At 41.0% G+C, this 24,464-nt stretch overlaps 1 protein-coding gene across 2 annotated transcripts; it reads right to left on the bottom strand.

Annotated features, from left to right (window-relative positions):
* Window positions 1-24,017, bottom strand: triqk (triple QxxK/R motif containing). Of its 2 annotated transcripts, none has more exons than XM_084380404.1 (4): window positions 23,843-24,017; window positions 20,491-20,565; window positions 9,612-9,697; window positions 1-3,176 (listed from the first exon to the last, which is right to left on the bottom strand). In XM_084380404.1, the coding sequence occupies exons 2-4, from the start codon at window positions 20,549-20,551 to the stop codon at window positions 3,069-3,071; spliced, it is 255 nt and encodes an 84-aa protein (XP_084236530.1). In that variant the 5' UTR covers window positions 20,552-20,565; window positions 23,843-24,017; the 3' UTR covers window positions 1-3,068. The 2 variants fall into 2 exon arrangements, with proteins under 2 accessions (XP_084236530.1, XP_084236529.1); XM_084380403.1 differs by having other exon boundaries at window positions 23,847-24,017.
* Between the last annotated feature and the right edge of the window lie 447 nt (window positions 24,018-24,464).

Genomic DNA, 24,464 nt, shown 5'->3' with positions numbered 1-24,464 from the left:
TTCAAATAAATTCATCAAAAGGTCTTTTTAATCTTCAACGCACAATTATATATTCCGTATAAAGATACATGATTTTAAAAGCAATTGAACAAAAGAAATACAAAATAATAATTCATAAGACATCACACATCCAGTAAGTGAATCATAATGACAAAGCAAACTGTAAAAAGCCAATTCAATAACAGCACGAACCATCACAGTATTGTGAAATAAAGCTTGCATCTCATCTTGCCATGGGTCTGACTAAATAGCTCGTGCTGCCAGATCCTTTTTCATTGTGCTGATGTCAGAGCTCTTCTAGTTGGTAATGGCAACCTTTTAGATAACAGGTGTCATGTGTGAAGGTCTTTTAGGCCAGGCTATCTATTGTTACACATGCGAGTGACTCACTCGGTGGTGGAGGAGGGGGCCTGGATGCACCAAGGCCAGATAAAAGCCACTGGGTGGGGGTATGGGTGCACGCTTATCATAATGGTTTCTTGCATATGTAGTCTTTTGACTAGAGGTCGGGGGGTCATGGGAGAAAAGAGGGGGAAAAGAGCTAGAAACTGAAACCTCAAAATCTCAGATTTCGTAAAAACATGTCACAAATCACAGCCAAGGAAAGACATGAGACTGAGTTTTACTGCATTTTGCTCTTAGCCATTTTGCGATTTTGATCATATTTCGATTAATCGTGCAGCCCTTGTCACAACACACGCTTCTGTGTTTGGTATTTGCATTTATATAAAAAAGTCATATCCAAAACATGCATCAGTTGCTTTTTAGAAAAAAGTATTGCTATTGCTATTGTTAGAATTGAGGCGTGCTGCGAAAAACATACAATAAAAAGTATTAGATGAAAAAAAGAACATAAATGGACTAAAAGCAACAAAGCCCTGCCTGCACTCCTCTGCTAACACAGAATCTCACACAGTGGAAGCACTTGGACTGTAATGGTTAATGGAAGGTCAGTCCTCAAAACTAGCACTGCTAGTGCACGAAGCTTTATGCTGCGGGATTAAAAGGCTTCGACAATCCTTCATATTCCTTTCTCGAGTGTCACATCACAACAATACATACATTTTACAAGAAGAAAGAATTATCAATGTGCTCCTTATGAGAAACATACAGGCTCACATATATTCAGTCATCATTCATCTCTGTAATTTCCATTCAAATGAAAGCACAGGATCATATTTGTAATGCTAATCCTGTGGATGTCTGTCCCTGCGCTGTATGTGCGGCAGGTACAATGTGTTGTTCTGTATTCTGCACACATGTTCAATCAGGACGGGGGCTTTGTGGATTCTAATCTCACACTTTGTGATCTCCAGATATCCGGGAGGAGAGGTTTGTGCACTGGAATGTGAGGCGAGTGTTTGTCTCGATGTGACGAGAGGTTCAGCGGGAGATTTACATTTTTCTATTAGTGGAGACAACAGTGGGACGTGACTCGGCAGAATATGATTAACGGAGCTCAGTCTCGACTGTAATTTGGGAGGCTTGTGTAAAAAGAGGCTCATTTGCTTCACTGAATGTAGATTTTATTTGCCAGGATGTTTTACAAGAGGTCACTGACTTGTTTATGGGAATGGGAATCAAAGCTACGCTCTCAGATTTATGCTCAGAGAAATAAGAAATGTAAACTTTTAAAGCAGCTACAAGGAACTATCTTGTCTTGTTGATTCTGTGACCGCTGTAGACAAAAGCTATAAGACCAATCCTGGCAGGATCTTCATCTAGTTAAGTGCATTTGCTTTAAAGGCGAGTGAAAAGAAAGACTCAAGGTGATGTATCTATTTGTGGCTTAATAACTGTATGAAGTTGGTGAAACGATGTTAACTTTGTTTCAGCAAAGTTTATAGACCGAGGTTACATGTAATCCTACAACAGACTCGGTTGCTTGGTAATAGTCATTTTGTTTAAGGTCATATTGATAACATCTTCATGTAGACTAATCATTAAAAAAAAATCTATTAAGCTTGTGGAAAGGTGCAGAATAATAATTCAAAATGTTTGTCGGGTCCAAAATTATTGTTTTGTTTATCTCTAGCTTTTAACAAGGTTTGTCAGCCAATAGTATAACGCTGTTGGTACCACGAGGTATCTCTGTTTTGTCAGCTATCAGCAGTCTTTGTAGTTGCCAGTTTGTGAAAAAAGGGCTGATTTCTACACTGTGCACCCAGGATAGCTAGCTAGAATTAGTAATGTTAACGTTAGCTAGTGTTTACGTTTGCAAGCTGGCGTTAGCATATTAACATTTGCTAGGCAGCATTAGCGACGTTAACGTTGCTAGCAACATTAGCTAGTGCGACAAACTGGCAACCAATTGAGGGGGCAGAGGATTTGAACAACAGCGGCGTTGTGACGAGAATGCAGTGGAGGTGGGCAGCTAGGATGCTACATTTAGTGACTGAATGTTACCAATAACACATTCAAGCTAAACCTGAAGATATAAACATTCCCTATGAATGTGATTTCTGCACAATAATAAGCCAACAGCAAGATATAGCTTGGTCAAGGCCAACAGAAAATCATGTATCATAAGGCAGTTGTCCTACGCCTGTCTGGCAATAACAGAGGTATCCGCTGCCTACCGCCAGACTACAGAGCAGCTTCTTCCCTCAGGCTGCCAGACTCCTCAATTCATCCTCAGCACTCCAGCGTTTTGATTTTGGGGATGATCTCATTTGTTCACATAGGTCATACGGAGGCATCAGCATTAAATTGAGGCTGTTTCATAACCAATTAAATGTTCCTTGTACTACGTTTAAGCGTCAGTATAATAATGATTACAGTTTCATCCCATGTAGAAAAAATAAAGGGACAGAAGAACTTAACTGTCTAATTTTAATGTGTAGTTATAAAACAATGCAAATGTCGAAAACAGCCTGAAACATAACATAATTTCTCCTGAAGAGGCGGTTTATCACCACTGTGCCACCACTGCCACAGTTCTGTGTGTTTTGGTTCTATATATATGTCCATTAAGACAAAGCCATCTGAATCCAAGTCCTCATTCTGAATCCGCTTCTCGATCTTGTGCGATACGTGTGGAGACACACTGTCGTTCTCGTCTCTTATTTTTAATCCACATCCACATCCAGGTTGATCTCGGTGCTCAGGTTGAGGTAGAAGAAGGCGTAGACACAGAGGACAAAGAAGAGGATCGCAGCAATGACCAGGAACGCATCCTGAGAAGAAAAAAGAGGTTTTAATAAAAGAATAAAGAACTATTTATACATCTGTCTGATCCCTTGTCTGTCTTCACGCACAGGAGCAGCTCTACTTCGTTTGAATGTGTTTGCAAGGCTGTGTAATTATTGTGCTTATTTATCAGAGCTGTTATGTCTATATTTGCCAAGTCCCTAATGTCTTTCTTTTCATCTAAATTCGCTGCATTCCTAATGGACTTCATACCAGCCTGACTTTGCATGTAAGTATATACTGTTTATTGGCTTGTTTTGAAAAGTAAAAACAATCTAAAATATTTAAACAGCAATCCGTGAATGTGCTTTAAAAGACTAATGTAATTATAGGACCGTCAATCATCACACTTTCATATCAGCCATTTATGTAAAAACCTGTTTTCATTCAAAGATGTAAACTGTTCAAATAAAACTTTTGACACTGCTTGTTCTTGAGGGTACGTCGTTCTTTTGCATCTGTTTACGGTCACTTATTTTTATTAGCACTATTCTGTACTTTAATTCTTTAATTGCTGCATTAAGACCAATCAAGCCTCCTTTAATCAAATCCTAATATTATAATACTTATGCAGCCACTTCACAGACAGAGAATTTTACATATTGTACATTTAACATGAAAAAAACAAGCGACCACTGACAGTCGAGATTTGTTTTCGATGTAATGAGATTAGCTATAGAAAACACAACACAGTGGAAACGTTCATTTTGGCACCTTGTCAGGTGATGATATGCTAATACGGAAGGGGCGCGGTTTACGACCTATATGTCCCCAGCCACCAGGGGGCGATCAAGATATTCTGGCTTCCCTCCAGAGGAGCTGTCATCTGTTAATCCAGTTGACCTATCTTTACAAACATACATCAGTGGCTCCACCTTCTTTGCCCCAGCTTTGGGATTAGCCAAGATGGCGACCAAACTGACCTTCACAATGGCTCTTCAGAGACCACCATCCAAAAAAAAAAACAACGTGTAAAAAAATGTAGTCTACCATTTCAGAAAGCAACCGCTGAGTGACCACAGTACTGTAATCTATCTGCAATCAGTCTCCACAGTTCTGCTGCCATTTCTCCTGAGAAGTTAAACTTTCTTCAACAAAATGACCTATTTTTCTTTTTTTTTTTTCTTTTTTAGATTGTCTATTGGTTAATTGTCAAACAAATTGAGGCTTTCCAGAGGAGTGGCATTCAACTTGAAAATGGGAATTTGGAGCGCTCGTTCATTATGTGGTGCTCACTCGATTACAATCTTCATCAGCTGGAGTTTCATTAGGGCCACTCAGAGTATTGAACAATGCCAGTTATTCTTTATCAAGAGAACTCATTAGCAGCAAACTTTCTAATCAACACTTGGAGGGCTTGGAGAGCTTTAAAAGAGAGCCGAGCGCAGTCTGATTGGGGGGTTATTCAAAAAGAAATATTTGATTTGAACATGGAAATTCGTTTTTTACATCCAAACTGGGCCACAACAACAAAGGTGACACGACTGAAGTGGATTCAAAAAACATGCGACTTTCATCCGACACAAACTCCTTCATAACACGCGATTCCAATTTTTGCGGATATCTATAATCTCATTCATCTATTTGTGGATTCTTTAAGGCACTTGGTGGAAAAACTATGTGAAGCATTTCAATTTAATCAGCCTTAAATGTCCCGTTATGCTACATATATATTCATGAGTGACACGCTGAGGCGGTTCAAGGTTACACCGAAAGGAAACGACAAACAGGAAAGCGAAAGAGTAAACAGAGAGTACCTTGACAGATATTAAAAAACAGATGCGGAAAAAAAATATGAATGACAATTTGAGAAAACATCAGTTCAGTAATTGCAATACGTAGCATGCACACACAAAGAGGAATGTAAATTCAACCCACTGGCCAAACTGAAGAGAGAAAAAGACAGAAATGAAAAACAAGAGTGAGAACGAGAGAGAAAACAAGTGAGAGATAAGGCTCGGCACAAACGAGGAGTGGTGGGGGGGCTAATAATAATTCCTCTCTGACGGAGGGGGTGGGGGTGGAAGAGGGGTGGTGGGGGGGGATTGACAATTAAAAGGCGTCACAGCATCCACAGCTATCTGTGTACACGTTGTAGTGCCTAGTCATCAGCGGCATTGGTCTTCATTAGCCTCAGCCCACATTTATCTACATCCCGGCAGCCTCCAAACAGCTTTAAGTCCTTGCTTAATTGGAAAACTTTTAAATTTCATGCACTTTAGTTTCATATATTAACCGCCAGGCTCCCACCGCTTGATTTACTTTTCTATTTTGCCTGGGCCTCTGAGAAAAGAGAACTGTTATCAAATCACGGTGGCTTGATTGTTTTCTGCTTTTTCCTGTGTTCTCTGGTAGCTTTGAAAAACATGACAGAGAAAAGCGTTTGTAATTCTGCCGACAACATCGCAGAGGAAAAAAATTTCATGCTTCTGACGAAGGTAAGCATTTCGTGGAATTGCTGCTGAAACAAAAGAAATCCAGGCTTTTAGTGTTTTTTTTCCCCCCTTTCTTTGCTTCAGGTTTCAGAGAGAAATAGAACAGCTGGTTACAGTGACTTGTCTATGAAAACAAGCTGGAGGGGTTTTGATGAAAACACTGGAGTTTTACGAAGCACCTGCACTTGATTGAGATCATTGTTTTCGAGGAGAGTGGCCCACTGCGTTGACTCTTGCCTTGTCTCGCAAACACATTTGTGTACGCCCACACACACACACACACACACAGCCTCTTTGCCCACATTCTGATGGAGACCCCTGGATGGGGCCCAAGCACATCATCATCTTCATCATGTGGCTCTCTCAGCACCGGCGGCAGCTGCAGCACACTCGGCATGCTGGGAGCTGGGTCCCTGTCACCCTGGCGACAAGCCACAGCTCAGCAGACGTCTCCTCATCTGGTCCTTTTATTCTCCTCCTGGGTTTGTTTGTGCGTGTGTGTGTGTGTGTGTGTGTGTGTGTGTGTACACGTCAGTCTGTGTGTGCCTACGTGCTAAGCAAGACACATGCGGTGTGTTTGTGGCTGTGTATGGGTGGCAGACATCAGCTACTAACAACTGTTGGTGCATTTGGGCTGCGGTTTGGTAAGCAAGTCTCATCTGTGAAAGACACAGCGACAAATAACCAGTCATTAGGCTATATTTCATGACTGTTTGAATAAAATCTTCTTTTAAATTTGCATAGATTGTAAAAGGTGACTTTCTACCTTGTTATCATTATACTTGTCCAGGAATCAGCAGCAGACGCCTCTCGTATCCTTTATACCTCTCAAACTCAACCATTTATATCCTTCAAGATCTGCAAGTAATTATTTTCAATGACTCTTATTTTTTTCTTTGTCCAGATAAATTGCCTAATGATGTCTCCATTAGAAAACGCTTAATTTTCCCACAGACAGAAGTCAGTGGTCAAAAGCAGAAAGACGTTCAAGCTGAAGCAACACAATGTAACTTTAAAGTCATTCCAGAGAAATCTAGTTGATTGTTGAGTTTCATTCCAAGATTGTCAAAAACCAATGCTGGATTAATGGTTCGGGTCCAACGCCAAAGACCCAATTTGGTGTTTGATTTTGATTGGTATTTGACGATCTGGGCATGAGACTGGCGTACCCCGCCAATCGCTCAATGTTAGCTTGGATTGACTCCAAGCCCCTGCAACCCTGCAGATATTAAATGGTTGCAAATGTTTGCTATATTTGCATAAAAAATACTTTTAATGATGATTTAATGTGTCTTTCAATTGACCAATCAAATAATTGACTATAAGAATCGATTCAGCACTGATCTTTTGCATCATATCATACAGAAAGTACGACCAAATAAAAAAAAATTTGACGGTCTTAAGTCACACAAATAGACCTTTCACAAACCTAAATCTGCCTTTTACATTTTTTACATTACTTTTTTGGGACTGAACATCTCCAGGAATAGAAAAAAGTCATACCAGTACTGATCACAATGCATCGAGTCTTTAATTAAATGTCATAAGAGGCCATAAAAGCTACACATTCCCATGTGCTATCTGTCAACGCTCCTAACCTACTTGAAAGTGTAAATGAGCCTCATAAACCAAATGGCCAGCCCAGATAAAACATCTCTTAGGTCTGCTACAGTCAGAGCTTTATTACTGAAGGGATATTTGTATCAACATAATAAGATATCGCTACCAAAAACTGAATAGAAGAAATTGCGTGGAATCACAAAAAGATGTCAAAACATGTCTCTAGCTCAATGCAACGACGACAATGAAAAATGTAAACACTACATACATCCACAAACGACAGCTGGAAGATACCCAGACTCATTATCTGTAGCCTCCATCCTCTGCCAATTCCATAAGCAATCTTTTCCCAATTTTCCAGGCTCAGCGGCTAAATAAGACCGAGGGAAAACAGTGCAGAACTGAACAGAAGGCTAGTGTGCCAATTAGACAAGGCAGCAGGCTTATTTCCTGTGCTGAGAGCTAGTGTGCTGGAGCTTCTTCGAAGGCACCTCTTCTTCTTCTTCTTCTGTGGGCAAACTGAGGAGAGACTGCAGCCCACTTCCTGCCAGTCTCTTCATCTCTGCTGCCGTGACTCCATGCCATCCAGACTTTGAAGCAGCTGGAAAGGAAACATGTCCTGCATGCATTCAGGCGGCAAGAAGCTACTCCATGACTCAATGTGAGTGTAAAAGCACGCGTGGATACAACAAGTAGCTGGTTCCTGCCACTTCTGAGGTCAACTTTCGTGCAGCCCGACAACTGATCACTGTTGTGGGAACAGAAGTTCTCCCTCTCTCTCCGAGTCTCTCCATCCTTTCCTCTGCCAACTTACCCAGACTGCCCTGCTACTAGGACAGCCCCAAGACAGCCTGCCCTGGCAGCTGCCAGATTCTCTGTGCCCGCATGTCTGCTGGCCCTTCTGAGATGCCAGCTGCATCTGAGAGCAGCATCTCAACCAGGGACATGTTAAGAGAGGAAGAGGAGAGGAAGAAGAGAAGAGAAGAGAAGAGAAGAGAAGAGAAGAGAAGAGTCAGCTGAAGGTTCAGAGACAGATAGGAAGGCTTTCTACTGTCATCACAGAGCTGCGTAAAAATCACAACTTCATACAACGCTAAGAGAACTCGATGGGAAAGCAAGCGTGACCAAATATCCATTACATTTGGGCTGAATTTCAATCGAACTCGGGGGGCCAAAGGGTCTCAGTCAGTTTAATATGCTCGTCCCAGAGGTATTTTTAATCCGACCTCTGAAAATTCCCCTCGTCTTGGGCGTGAAAAACCTGAATTATTCATAAGCAATATCAATATTTCAAGATATGGACTAATCTAATTGGATTAAAGACGTGCTTAATGAGGCCTTGCGTGTCTAAGAGATGCATATTTTAAAACCTGACCATTTCACCCAGTGTTTAATCCTCACTGTGATTTGTTCATCTCTGTGTACTGCGCGCCAACTGAAGCTTAATGAGGAAGTGAAGCCTTTTGGCATTTGACGCACTGTAAACACAACCAATTTTCTACGCCACGACGAAAAACAAACACGCAAAAAGACATTAAAGATTTCTTACAGCCGATTTACATTTTTTAACAGCTATGAGAATCACTGAGAACCTGATTTCATCTGATGGTATTTGCAGTTTCAAAAGAGGATTTAAAAACCTATGCCGGTCGATTCACGAGCTATTTCATTGGCAAGGGCTTGCCTCTGTGATATGGAGAAACCTTGGAATAGTAAAACTGTTTATTGGTAAGCCAACTGACTGAGGCAAAGCGTAAACAGCGATGCCACATTTGCCAGAGTGATAAATGTAGTGTCATCCATCTTTGCCTGCAGAACGGCTCCTAATCGCTGCAGTGTGACAAAGCAACGGAGAGAAATGCACTTTTCCATCCTCGCAACACCCTCACCTCCCTTTACTTTCGCTGCCAACTCCATCTTATCACTTTATTTTCTTTTTCTCTCTCTGCTTGCTCCCCACGTCTTCCTCCCGGTCTGTCCTTGTCCCTCTCCATTGCTCCTCAACCATTAAAAGAATTCGCAAACCTTGAATTTCAATCCTTCCAGGAATTCATTATGTGTTAAAAAGACGTGTTATATCTTCTTTTTAGAGTATGAGGACTACCCGTTCCTTCCTTCTCCAAACGATGCTCTTCGACACTTGGATGGATCTTCAAAGGACAGGCGGGGGGCCACATCACATCGCTTCACGTAGATAGATATTGTTGCGTTCCCGAAAGGCCAACAGTAAGTCGTAAGAGAGCTAAGAGAGTCTGGGATATGAAAAGTGATCTAGTGAGACACGCTCTCGAATAGGCAGGCAGACAGACAGACAAATGGAAAGAAGATGGTTGGCAGGCAGACAAACGAGCAGAATCACAGATGGGCCAAGACAAGACAGGCAAGCGGAAAGATACAGAAGAGACGGGGAGTCCAGGACAGTCTCACCCTGAATCCAGTGGAATTCTTCTTTGCTTCAGCTTTCAGCCGCGTGGCCTTTAACACCGACTTTGTCTTTTTGTAGTCCTGCTTACCTGCAAGAGAAAAAACAATGGGGGCATTCAAATCAAACTCAGACAGGTTTCATTTATTGTCGCCAGGCGTGCAGAGACTACCTCGCCAAGAAATAGTCACTCACCTAGACCTGCAGGAAACTGCATTTATTTTCAATTTTACACAAACTGAGACACAGCCAGGCAAGCTGTTTCCCTGTTTCCAGTCTGTATTCTAAGCTAAGCTAGCCATCCTCTGGCTGTAGCTCAACATTGACAGACATGAGAAGTATTGATCTTCTTATCTAACTCCCTGCAACAAAGTGGACCAGCGTTTTCAAACTATTCCTGTAAGTTCTGCTGCAGCTCAGCCTACAATAGCAGTCCCATATTTACTCAAAATAATCAACCAAATAACATGCAGAATAATGAAACTCATAAGTAATGTAAAAAAAATGAAACCAGTGAGAAAAAAAAGGACTTAATCAAGCGTGGAAATATCACCATTTCTACATGCGTCAAAAATACTAGGAATACTTTCTGGCCTGAGCTGCACACAGCTCACCTGTGCTTGTTTGACTTCCCATGGGCTCCGCTCTCGAGGGTGAGTCCTGTGGGCACACCGGCCACCTGTCAAAGCATGTGTGTGTTTGTGTGAGTGTGCTCACGAGCGTGCTTCACATGAGGCAGAGCCGGCTGTCTTGGTCTAATTAGAAACAACACACTGCAGGAAAAGGAACTTTTCTAACAATAGGGTGGAGAGGCAACAGCTTGCTGAACAGTGTGTGTGTCTGTGTGCGTGGCCTTGTACTTCTGTATTCGTGAGAACCAATTTATACCCTCGGTTTATGGACATATTAGCGAGTCATTAAAGATGTAAATTTAGAGATGTAGGTCAGGGTCAAAGTTGATAGCTGAGGTCAGGCATGAAGGTCAGATGTTTAATTATTGGCTGGGGAATAAATGGATGGTCCTCATAAAGATAGAGGAATATGCGTGTGTGAGACAAAAGCCCCCGGGTCAGCTTCGAGACTTTCTCGAAGTTCGTGACGTGTGAAGGCCGCTCTGAGTGTTTACACCCAGCCAATTAAGCCTCATTTACATCAAAAGAGGAAGAAGAGAAGGAGGAAGGAGAGGACAAAAAATGTCCACATCCATCTGGAAAGGTTGTGGGAGGAAAAATAGGGAAAAAGAGCTTGTGAGAATGGAGGAGTAAGGAGGTGTTGTAATCCTGAAAACAAACAGACAGAGCTGCAGACCACTACTGTAAGTAGGTATTTCTCTTCGGCAGCAGAGGTTCTTCAGGGGCAGCCGTGGCTGCGAGAGGAGCTGATCATTACGGCTTTGACTTTTTCTCCCCATTTGCCTCCATCTACTTGTTTTTCTCCATCCTTCCTAGTATCAGACTCCTCCTTCACCTCCCTCTGACCTGGTGGAGGGCTCATATAAAATGGGGAGCGTGTTGCCAGTAGCAGACAGTGAACTAGTGGGAATTCATTAGGAAGGCCACTGGATGTCTCCTCCACTTGTCAGAAAGTGGAGAGGGAGAAATTTGATTGGAGGGCATCTCAGGTTGCTCGCCATTCATGGCAAATTGTGCAGGGACTTTCAGACAACAAATGGCTGGCTGTGATAATGTCAGACTACAGAAAGCCACATCACAAGCTAAATATTCCATATCAAAGGGAAACTAAAATTACCGTCTAGTGGTTGTATGCCTCCACGCACCAGTCAAGTGGCTGCTCCTGAATGATTGTGTCGAATGATAGCCAGAACATTTTTCGTAGAATATTATGATGCCACAGTGAAGTTGACCTTTAATCTAATTAGTTCATCCCCGAATCCAAGTGGATACTTGTGCCAAATATGAAGAAATTCCCTCAAGGTCTTCTTGAGATATTGTGTCTGCAGGCAGATGGACGGACAACCCAAAAACACGAGGATGGGACGCCATGAGGTCACAGTGACCATGGCTATCGCCAGCACGGAGGCATAAAGAGCCGGACAGAATGTGAAATGTGTAAAAATGTACAGAGAAATATTCACATAGTAACATGCGTGTAAGACCAGGCTGTATGTTCCTTAAAGCTAAACTAATTGGATTGTTATTGTGAAAACAGACATGAACATATACGACATGTTTAACGTCCTGAGCTAAGCTACTTTGTTAGCCCTGGTGTAAGCCTGTTTCTCAGTTAATGTAGGTGTGTCCACAGTCTGGTAATAATATTCACAGGTTCGTGCCACTCAGAAATGCATAAAAGTCATCATTTAAGATCGTAGCTACATTAAATCCATAATTTGACATTTTTTCCGCAAGATGTCACAACAGACATGTTACGCAGACGCCATCTCTAACCCTAACCCTGTTTTTTTTACACAAATATGGTAGATTTCAATGCAATGGATAAGCAATAACCATCAATTTTGATACCACAGGTTTAAGTTGAAACCAGTATATCGCTGCAACTCTAATAGAAGTGAAAACTGAAATGCAAACTAGTTTACCTTAAGGGAATAAATTGTAGTAAGCAAAAATGAAAAAAAATAAAAATAAATTGCTTAAAAATGTTAAGTTGAAGCCCACCACCGAGCAGGCTGTACTTTCTGTCTTGATTCTACCCGCTTTGTCTGGCTACCTGTGTCCTTAAGGCAGCTTTTCTGCAGCAGCGTGGCCAAGGATACTCAAAGACAGAACAATATCAGAAGTTAAGCAAGCTGGGGTTTAAATTTCAAAAGGCTGAATTTTATTTTCCAGCATTTACAAAATCTCTCACAAAGTGCTTCCAAAACACACCTGTGCTGTTTTTTTCTCACTCATGATGCTCAACTTCACAACCCAATATACCCACAGCCATCTGGTAAGAATCAATACTTAATTGGAGCAAAACCAGAATAATTACACTAAGTAGGAGAATGAATAGTTGCTATTGAGGAGAAATGCCAGAGAATCACTTCAGGCTGTGTAAGATATTGTAATGTAGTCGTACTACAGCGGTACATATCTAAAGGCCTCATGTTGTCCTTCTCCTGTGGTTTGTTTGCGTAGGTCTGGAGCGCACACATACACACAGATGATATTGCACTGGGCTTATGAGCACTCCTATTTGTCATCGCTGCTCCCCTTTGCTGCACCGGCACTGTAGATGCTTTCTGTTGCCAATTATCTACCTTCGCTGGGCTCCACGCTGTCCTCCCATCCCTCCCTGCTTCTGCCTGACACACTGAAAAGGCATCACTGTCCTCCTGTACAGCGACGACAATGTCGTGTCTCAGAGGAACATTAGCCCTTGTAAGGCGGCCTAGAGTGCCTGCTGAGAGGCTTCCCTGAGTGTGCCTTTCATTGAAGTCATCACTGATTTCATGTCAAGATGACAAGAGAGAGGTGAAAGTGGCCCTCTCTCCCCCCACACCGCTGACTGTACATTCCCTTAGATGTGTGTGTCGCGGTTTTACCTTGCTCGCTTGTCGTTGCATTTACCTATAAATGGTTTCTGATTAAGACTGGGGAGAAATTAGTTTCTTTTTTTCTCCTTGAGCTATTGTTCTGCTAAGCATAACGAGGCTGGTAGGGGGTATTAGCTAAAATTAACCACATGTGATTGAGCACTCAAGGGGAGGAGGGGCGGAAAGGTATGTGATTTGTGTGCCACACAAATTGTCCATTAAAGTGAGGCGAGAAGAGGGGTAGACATCTAAGAGTATGGCAGGCTGTCTGAATGGAAAGAAACATCAGTAGTAAGAAGGTAAACAAAAAATCGTGTTTAATCCCGTGTAGTGTATACTCACTAAAGCAGCGCCATCTTTACCAGACACCTGAAATATCAGTAATAATGAAGTTTACGTCAAGATTTAACTGCAGAAGGGGAAATACGCCAAAGTGGTGCAAAGTGAAGAGACACTGTGGATGATACAATATCTTAAAATCAGATTCACATTAATAACATGAAGCAGTAAGTAGACAAAATGCAGTATAGGACGACTGCTTCAGGCAGAAGAGACAGATGATGAAGTCAAGAGTATCACTGTTACAGATCAACTAGTTTCTCTGTTAACTACCGACTTTTGCCTGAATGCTTTTGTGCTTTCTTTCAGCGAGAGTGGAACAGATGTTGGAAACAGAACGATGACATTCAGCTGCCCTTATGAAATACTTACTGTTGTCATACCCATCTGATTCTTGTTTGCAGTCCGTGTTGTGTTTGCAACAGGAAATATTTAGTCACATTTTAAATTTTAGGAAAATTTGCATGTTCAGTTGCAGACTACATCTTTGTTAAAAAATAAAATGTAAGCGCTTAGGGAAGGTACACGAAGGGAAGTTAAGTGAAAGGAACAACCATGATAAGTACAGTAGAGCGCATACCTCCGCCAAAGCCCGACAATCCCCTTTAATTCAACCAAGCCTAATCCAATATCAAACGCAATAGCCCTGTATCACTCTAAATTCAAACTGCTTAACCCTAATGTAGGATCCACATCCCATTATAAATTCACTCATAGATACCAGCCACCTAAAGAAACCTGATTTTTTTTCATCAACAGCAAGTGTTAGAAAAAAGTCCTGCATTACTGGCTTAAACCGTACAAAGATTGAAGTAGCCCTTTTCGCATAGCTAACATTCTTGACGGGCTTGACAGGCAGGAAAGTCTCTCTGACACTATCAACCATCACTTCTCTTGTGCCAAGTCACGATTCTTGCACAGAGTGATGCATCTATCTGGGGTCAGGGATACCAATTTTAAGCAATTTCTTCAACTGACAGTCGGCTGCCTTAGCAATCTATTATCGGGCGATCATTTAAGGCAACGTTATGTTACATTTTTACCTTAAAGTAACAGCTTCCAAATCATTGTGATGGTACAGTGTCTTGTAACAGGATGAATGGTGCCACTCCGCCCCGCTATCACGTGTTTCTGCACTATGTAACTTCAGTAAGAGGGCAAGATCACATCGATGTGAAATCAGATCAGGCAACATTAGGAGTTAAAAGAACAGACACCTTAACACTAACACCTAGTTACTTGAACGATAAACTAAATAACACAAAATAGTGACTTTAAATTGCTGCCTAACAAAATCCAGCCCATATTGAGGCTATATTGAGATTGAGATATTGAGAATAAATGGCAAAAATGTAATACTATAAATTTGTATAGGTGTAGATTTTTATTTTATTTCTTAAATAACAAATTAATTGCGTTTCAATCAAATACATCTTCATATACCAGTATTTGATAAGCCAGTATTTTTAACTTGTAACAAGAGAGTTGCTGATTTATTTTGGCCACTTTGTACATTTTTAATCGGTTAAATGCTTAACGTTGATTAATTATTAATCATTAACAGCCCTAATCTGGGGTAAAAGAAGCAACCTCATGATACTAAGTTTATACAGCTGTTTACATCATTTAAACTTCAGTCACGCATCACATAGGAAGACTGCTGCTTCATCATTTAAACTGAAAATATGTGTTACTTTCACTAATAAAGGAAGAGCAAAACCAAAAGTAAAACATTTACAAAACACCCGCTTTGGCGTTAACAGGTTCCCAAGTTGCTGCCTTCATGTTTGCATCTCTGTCGACGTTTCCATATGTCAATTAATTTTCGCAAATCCGAAGTTGGCTACTGCAAAAATAAATTGTTCCTCAAAGCAGCATTACCAACCCAGTTATACCACATAGTGCAAAAACTTATCTTGCTGTGTTGGTCTAACACAGACAAGGCAAAAGACTGGTGGTCCTGGTGTATGTAGCTTCAGACCAAGATAGTTCTACAGAACCGAGCCTTTCATTGTGTGAAGTGTCACATGTTTGTATTACAGTTAATGACACTGTTAGTCTACATAAAATCCAGCCAGAAATGTGTGTAAAATACTGCAGTACAGTCATGATCAGTCATGCACCTTGCATATGCACTACATGCAGAGTGATGGGGTGATTTGGACAGACAGACAGACAGACCACTGCCCAGTACTCTCTGTGAGCGCTGGGACAATTCAGGCAAAACACTGACAGCGTGTCTGACAGTTCCTTGTACTCTGCTTTGCTTCCGTGTGTCTATGTGGCACGGTGGCCAAATAGTCAGTGACCGCATGGTGCGGATCGCTGCAATCTGCCAGGACGCATGGTAGTGGAACTGCAGGCCTGATGCCAGACACATGGGAGATATTTATGACCTGTCCTGTGCATCATGTGAGTCGAGGAGAGGGGAGGTGAAATCTCGCAATCCATGCAAGATTTAGAGTAAAAAATAAAACTCCATAATATGATGACAAGAGGAAAACAACTATACTTTGATGATATAGCCTACTTTAGCCAACATACCGATGTGAGCGAAATGTTTTCCTACATATTAATTTCTCATATTTAATCTTTTCATCTTTCATATCAGCCTTCTACAGCCAATAATTTCCAATTTCCCCTTCTGCACATTCAATTTCAGGTGTCTTTATCCGAGTAGACAACTGCGACAGCAATCATTACTTGAACAGAGTGACCACTTGCCCTTTGACTATGGCCCAAGGGCAGCTTGGCACAGTCAATTATAACAGGCTTAATAATGGTATTTAAAGAGAGTGTCAACAGTGGCCCCTTGATGGCCATCTGACATGACAAAAGCACTCCAGCAGAGATGATGGTACAGCTCAACAACCAGCCTGGTCTACTGCTGATGTTCCATGAATAAGCCACCCTATTACGATTTCAAATTTCCATGTGTGGCTCGTTGCAGCTCTCAAAAGACCCAGCCCCATGCTATCTTTGGAGATTTCATTTTCCTCTCTGACGTCCCCGTCTCACTGTTTTCCACCTTTTCTGTTAAACAGTGGTTCACGGAAATTGCCTGATGGCCATTCTTCTCAAAAAGAAGGAAAAATGGTTGAAATTGAGGGGTTGAAAGGAGGCAGAGAGAGCACCTGTGTTACACATTTTTGAATTGATGAGATGTGCTGAGAAAGAAAACACTAAATGGGAAGGAAAAAAGAAAGATTTCTGCAGCTCTGGTAGGGGATGTGACAGTGGGAGATGAGCTTGTTATGTTATGTCTGTCTCTCATTTGTTGAACCTACCGGGTTTACACAATAGCAGATGGTTAAGGGATACCTGTGGGCTAAATAATCCTATTCTTCTGTCCCACGGTGAAAATATATACAACCATCATGCTGCTTTATGAGACCCAAGCCCTTATAGCGATGTCGAGTAAACAAGACAGAGAAATTGAAAAACAGGCTATCACGTGCCAGAGAAAGACAAGTATTGCTATTGCTGTCTGAATAACGACGACTTTTTTTCATTTTAGAGAATGAAAATTTAGCTCTCACGGGTCCACTTACCACGAAAGCAACACCAGGATATTTTAAAATGTGGAATAATCAGAGGATGTGAATCACCAGGGGCCAACAAAAGATCATCGACAGAGAGGAAGGGGACAAGAACAATGCCATAGCTGGCATGACACTATCTTCAGAAGGGGGGATGTGTATTAGCGCAAAATACTTATATATGATCTATAGCTATCTGATAAATATAAAGGTATAGTTAATAAAAGACAGACTAGAAACAGGGTGAAGAGAATGCCTTGCTATGGCGGACTAATGGCAGGATGGTGTTAGATAATTTACTGTATCTTCTGACATGCATTTGTGAACTATATCAAAGAAAAACTTTTATATACTCTCATTTACCAGTCACAAACTAAATGAAGACATTCCATTACTGGCATTTTTTAAAGCAATTAAAGTACGGTATAACAAGAAGTCAGTCACTTCTTTAAAGGCAGGATTTTTTTCAGCATCTCTCGTCAAGAAAACAACTTCAAGGATAACGCATCTAAGGTAGCTGGTAGGGTGTCAGAATCCTGTGAATTAATGTTCACTTTGGACGACTGATCAAAGAAATCGCCAGAATCTTTAGAATAAGATTAGAAATTGGATGCGATAGGCTGCAAGAAATGTGCTCAGCCAGCCATCGTTGCAGAGACTTTCTCGGATCAGGACTCAATTAAATATTGAGTCATTTGGGTTTTCCTCATGTATGTCCAACCTCATCACTGAACAGTGACAGTCTTGTGGCTGATGGGACGCATTGTCCTTAAAAGATCTTCCATGGCCTGAAAACGTATGAAGTCGCCACATCGTAATCCAAGGACTCTTGCCAGTTTTAAGTCTTCTGGGACATATTGTTCCTGCTCTCCTAATGTAAAACAGCAGGTGATCTAAGGATAAAATATGACTGGGAAAAGGACTACTATTTATTTTCCATGGCCAGAGGTCTCCTTTTTGGAGACACCATGGACATACCTGGTAGTCCAAACCCTCTTTTCCATACATATGTGCTGGCGTGGCACGACTAGACAGCCCAGCGCGGCAGGGATTTAGATCTCCATCACGATAAGGTTACCTGCTTGAAGTGTCTTTACCTGATGGCGCGCTGACTCAAGTCAATGATATTTAAAAGCAGCACCCTCCTTAGGGATTTACTATTTCTCTGTGCAATGCTTGTTGGAAGCCAGCTACTTATTATCATGGATTTTCAGACTGTTGTTACGATTTTGCTTGGCATCTACCACTACCGGATGACAAGAAGGATATAGAAGCCGAAGAGAAAGCTATTGTAAATCACAAAGCCCATCTGATGTCACTGCAAGCCACTCGGATGTGGTCGAGCACACAGCCCGGACTCCAAAAAGGGTCCATCACGGCGAAAAGTGCCAATGAAAAATCTTTACAAAGTGCCATGTTAGATTTACAACTTCCATCTCCTGGAGTCTGTCACTCTCTTCAGCTCATCCTCAATAGCTGTGATTGTTGTCATCTCTATAAAGGAGCTTATTCTCTCTTTCCTCTCAGTTATTTCAGCCCTTACAGTATATACATTCCTAGATATTCTTATATCAAAATCAAGATCACTATCAGGTTTTCAGTTAGAGCCGCTCTCCATTTGGTGCAAAACTCCTCCTTGGATCTTAGAGGGGTTGCCTTTTGTGTCTAATAAACAACTCAGTCGCATTTCATGTGCGCACTAAGCCACTCCTGGGATTTGAAGGACAAATTTTAAGCCTATGAGGAGAGCAGAGCTTCCCTTTCTATTTGCGTCAGTCATAGCTGCTCACAATTATTCAGCTTTGCCATTGGCGACCTTTTGGTATGCTCCACAGGAGGAAAACAAAAGCAAAAAAAAAAAGACATGATATAAGCTGTGATCTTCAAGCAACCACAGCTGGCATGCTGAAGGGGACCAAACTTTTGATTGATACCGACCATATTGCCTTAGTTAGGCCTTTGTGATGTAAGGGGGGAGATGGGGAAACAAAATACCGCAGGATTAGAGTGGTATTAAACTTTTACAAAACAGCTTCTGACATGATATCAAAGGGGGAGTTTTTTAAGCGTGGAATTCACTGTCGGTCAGCGTTGTGATCTCAGACGCTCCTTCTCTAAGTGCAATTACTTCCACAGCTTGTATTCTGGTTCTAATCCAGTGAGTCTGGTTAAAGTTCTTCAATCTAGCACAAATTGGAAAAGTTTGCAGGCCTGTGCAAAGAGATTATGCTAATTTTGGCAAAATTGATAAAAGTCTTCAAAAGAATTGGGCTGTTAGGCAGTTTGTGAAACTACCGAAGAACTGCTCGCTGCAGTATCTTTGTGATTTATTGAGTGTGACATTAGCTTGTTTCGATGAAAGAACACAGAGTTGATTACTGTGTTGCAGTAAAATTGCCCACATCAAGCAGTGACTTATGATTTTTGTTGAAATGGAGTTACACAACAAGTCCAAGACCAATCTCAACTGTCAAAAAGCATCATGAACCAATTAACAGAACTTATTGTTTTAATTGTCAGTTCATACGCTGATTATATTTTTGATTAAACCATCAATCATTTAGTACGCAAAATGCTTTAGTTATGGGAAAAGCCCCTAGAGTCCAGCAAATGTATTGAATGTTATGAAACAAAGAAAAGCAATCAGATTATTTCTTTAGATCTGTTTCCAACTAATGTCAAAATATTACATCAACTGACAACGGGCCTCCACAATATGAGGAAAACCCTGTTCAATATTGCACTGATGATACGACTTGCAATCAGTGTTGGGTGTAATGTATTACAAAGTAACACATTACTGTAATCACATTACATTTGTTCCTTGAAGTGCACTTTGGGCTGGCTTTCAACATCTTTTCATTTGTGGTATTACGTTATTCAAGAGCATAAAAGACAGATCAAGTATGTCCTCCTTGTTAGGATAGGACTGACATGTGGGTATATGTGAGCTAGCTAAACTTGCAGTCGCCACCAAATTGACACCAATTGATCTGAGGGTAGGTGACAGCTAGCTGGGGCTTCATCTGATTGGCCAAATAATGTGAACGCATTTCCATGTATATATACATGTTAAAGGTTTTAATAGGTAAAATGTTTTCCTACGAAGTTTGAAAGCATGCTGCATGTAAGTAAAATGATTTTTCTTATTCATTGTGTTTCAGGCAGATTTTGTTATTTTTTTGTAATGTTTTATTATATGTGATATGTTTTACTGAATTGGTTCATATCACCATAGCAATGAAAATACAATTTATCCGTCAGCACTAACTGACAATACCAAATGTTACTTGGTTTTAGGGCTGCAAATAACAATTATTTTCATTGTCCACTAATCTGTAGAATATTTCCGCAGTTAATAGACGAGTTGTTTGGTCTTTAAAATGTCAGAAAATGGTGAAAAAATGACATCTTCAAATGTCTTGTTTTGTCCCCAACCCAAAGAAAATCAGTTTACTGACTAATTTACTGTTAGTTAACAAATCGATTAATGGATAAATGACGACTCACCGATCTGTTTCCGGTACTGATCAACTGGTAGTCCGGTCGCACTGGCATCCTTCCTCCCCATTATCCTTCCTATGCCTGAGGAGAAGCGAGGAGAAAAACAGCCTCCTGAGTGGAAGAATTTCACAGCTGGGTCTCAATGTTACACCTGATCATTTACTTTAATCAAGCGCGGATGAAGCTCCATTCCTGTAACTGCAGCCTGAGATAACGTGTGAAATCTGCAGGAAGGATTCAAGTTAATACACAATCACATATCGAGGAGAGTAGTCGGTTTTGATCAGGCAGATGGTTTATCTTTCACATACATCTGCTAGACATAATTAAATTAATTCTCACCACCTTCCATGTGTGTTATGTTCACAGTATGTGCACTTCCTATCCAGCTCATTTAGTCCAACACCATTTCCCTTCGCACCATGAGCTCTCTTTGATTACCCTGACAGCTCACAGGAATATATAAAGAGAAAGAGCTTGGAATAATACAAATAGTATCCTTAGGCTCAATGTGTAACTACGCGAGTGTGTGGCTGTGCTTGTGTGACAGAATAATTGCCAGTCTACAGCGCTGTGCATTTACATCAAAACACGCTTGTGTATATCCTGGATGTACAGTCGACAGAAATAACTACGCCAGTGCAAACTCACTGTGTGTGTTTCTTGCATTCGTCCAACATACTTGTTTCTCAGCGAGCACTCTAAATTCCAGACAGGTTCCCTCACAAACACACTTCATCAATCAATATTGTAGCCTTTTGTTTAAAATAGTGGAAAAAGCAAGTATGAGTCGAGGGGCAGGCCTGTGCTTTCTAATGACACTGAAGAGCTTCTGACCTGCTCTCTGCCTGAAGGATTTGAAAGACGTGCACGACACACTCTGACAAATAATACTCAAAATCCATCAAGTCCTGCGAGCATAATGATAATTATCATTTTTATTACCGATTATCATTTTTTATGCACGTTTAAGTGTGAGAGGGAGAGAAATGTGCAAGCAGGTGTGCACAGGGGAGAACGGAGAGGCGAACACGAAAAGCAAAAAAGCATCTATGTGCATCCTAGAAGAACAGGAGTGGTGAGGAGTCTAGAGGTGCAGCCGGGGGAATAGAGGAAAGAGACTGAATTAGCATGTTCAAGGAGCGTGGCTGGGCTGCTTGTGCTGACTGATACCTTCTCGTGGGAGACTGCTGCCTTGGGAGACCTGAGTTTTACCTTACACTAAAAACACTGTTTTCAGCTACATTTCAAGCACTGTCGGTGCCGGCAGAGAAGGAGGATGTGTGCGCGGTTATTGTTCTCCAGCGGTTGGAAACCAGAGTCAGCAAATTAAAGGAAGGGAGAGCTGAACAAAAGGAAGAGAGGAAATTGTCCAAATGTAATGTTTACACTTGGACACAGTAGGCTCTCCGATTTGCCGGCTATGTTGTACTGTGCAGCAACATCATAATGTTGTACCTGAATTGGGAACACATTTAAAGCCTCTGTCATCCCCTGTTGTCAGTGCACCAGACAAATTTCTACAGATGTGTCACAGTTTATTTTGCATTTGCAAGAGCGGGGTGTAAAAAAATGATCAAGGCAATATTATCAGGGCACTATTAGAGAAAACATCTCAGCATATTTACAAAGGCAGAACGATGTGTTAGAACGATCTTCTGCAATTATTTTGACAGATATTACGATTGCAATATGATTCACGATTGGTGGGAACGATCATTTTTGCATCACAATTTTCATTTTCGCTGAGAAAATCTTTAAAAATCATGATGATGTGACATTTATTGGGGTCTTTACCAAACACACATTTTCTTACATCTGGAGAACAAGATTTGTCGGTCAGGGCATCTCTGCAGCGCTGCAGTGCTTCATTATAATGCTGTTTTGTCACACATTTATCAAAAAAGCTTGCAGTTCGATAATATTTCTATTAATTGTGCAGCCCTAATACTTAGTGTGAGGAGCACTGTTGGTGCTGATAAAATAATCCTTACTTGTCCATTTTTGAAGCTTATACGCATTGATGACAAGGCTGATATTACATTCTAGTCATATTCATTACCTCAAGAAACTTGTTTAATGATGGCTTTTAGTGATAGTTGTTCCCCTAATCAGAAAGCCAAGGTGCCATCCCTGGTAATAAAAAAAACTACCATAGTAAACTTAAACAAGGTGCACGGTGCAATTTGGTTGATTTAAGCGCTAATGTCATCAAAATGAAAAAAGCATATTAAGTTTAAGAAGTTTTGCACAAGGCTGCACTGTTAAGTTTCATATTAGGAAGTACTGTGAGTATCTAAAGCACCCCAAAACAGACGGTTCATTGAAAGAAAATGAAGTATCTATTATACAGTTTCCTTATAACTTGAATCCAGAAGTTATGCAAACGTTATGGAGTAATGCTGGTTTAGTTTATTAGGTACACCTCGCTATAAGTAATGTAGTCTGATGTTACACTGTTCCTTTTGTCTAAACTATTTTAGAGAGATGATGATTCAACTTAAAAATTAGCTTCACTCTCATCAATGTTATTGGGCTAAATAAAATATTTCCTTTCCAAACTTGACAATCAATTTGACATTTTTCTTTTGTAATTTTTGATGCAAAAACATTTCACACCTGAAGATTTGCTACTTTTGACTGTTTTCATTTTTTATTAATAATTTTGAACTGGTTGGACAAAACCACTGTGATGACACTACTGACTAATGAATTTTACTTCATACTGTCCATGAAGTATGAAGTAAAATTCATACTTTTACTATGTAAAGCTACTTAAAGTAGCACTTTTACTTAAAATGCATACTGTGCAGGATTTGCTGGCTGCTGTTTGCAAACACAACGTGTGCGGAAAGCGTTCTGAAGAATGATGGAAAGAAACAGTGACAGGAAACATCCTGAACTCAAAATAAGAAGAGGAGAAAAGGCAGAGGGCAGGGTCTCTGCAGAGACAGACACACACACATTTTCTCATGGGTCTTCAGTGTTGACGCAGAGGGATTATTTTTGCATGAATCTATCCTTTTTTATTTTTTTCAGGACAATCCTGCATAGTATACCTTAAAGGAAATACTTCTTTCACCCCTAGAATTGAGTATCAGTATGTGCAGCTTTTATAAAACAGCTTTTTTGGGGGGTCCTGGAAGTCAGCAGGATAGATGTCCACCTATCAGCACTGTGGACCACTACGTCTCACTGGTATCATGCATTTACAGTGTTTTTCTCTCTAGTCCCGAACACGGAGAGGAAAGTTCGTGCTTGCAGACTTAAAACACAGAGCTCCTGTGTTAGCTTTAAGAAAAGGAGGAGGAATTGCCTCCATGCAGCCTTCATTCAACACGTCCACGAACATACTCACTTACTGTTCTTGTTTCTCGAGAGGACACGTCGCTCAGTAGAGGTGTCCCTGCATTACACGATGCCTGGCTGCTGTACGAGGACACGAGGACGACACAGTTGACAGATTTATTGTACTTTGGTCCAAATTTCTCCAGAATGCCAACACACCACTTCTCCAACGTCGACTTCCTGGTTTACGCGTCAACAATGGAGACGGAGAGCCCTATCCTCCAATCAGATACGGACATTTGTCGAGTTCACCAATAGCACGAGCGCGGGGGCGGGGCTTTGAGACAACAACACTGGAGGAGCATGTGACGAGGACACACCCACTCAATTCACTCAACCCGCCTGGATAGCAGAGCTGTGGCTCCTGGTGAAGTTTTCAGTGAAATGAAGATGTGTTGTGAAAAGAATCAAATAGTTACACAAATAATAAGTGTTGGCAGAAGAACACAGATCTGTTACTTAAGTAAAATGTGAAAATAGGTTGAGCTCATTGTAACTACTTTATATATTATTATGTCTCTTCATTTGAGCTCTTATGTCCCCACAAAGTGACGCCCTTGCCAAGAGGATTTTTTAAATAGTTTATTTAGTTGTTCTGTTTATCAGAAAACTGTCTGATAAATGTAGTAGAG

The sequence above is a fragment of the Pagrus pagrus genome (assembly GCF_965226575.1).
Source record: "Pagrus pagrus genome assembly, chromosome: 17".
NCBI classification, from domain to species: Eukaryota; Metazoa; Chordata; class Actinopteri; order Spariformes; family Sparidae; genus Pagrus; species Pagrus pagrus.
This window is presented reverse-complemented; position numbering and strand designations above follow the sequence as displayed.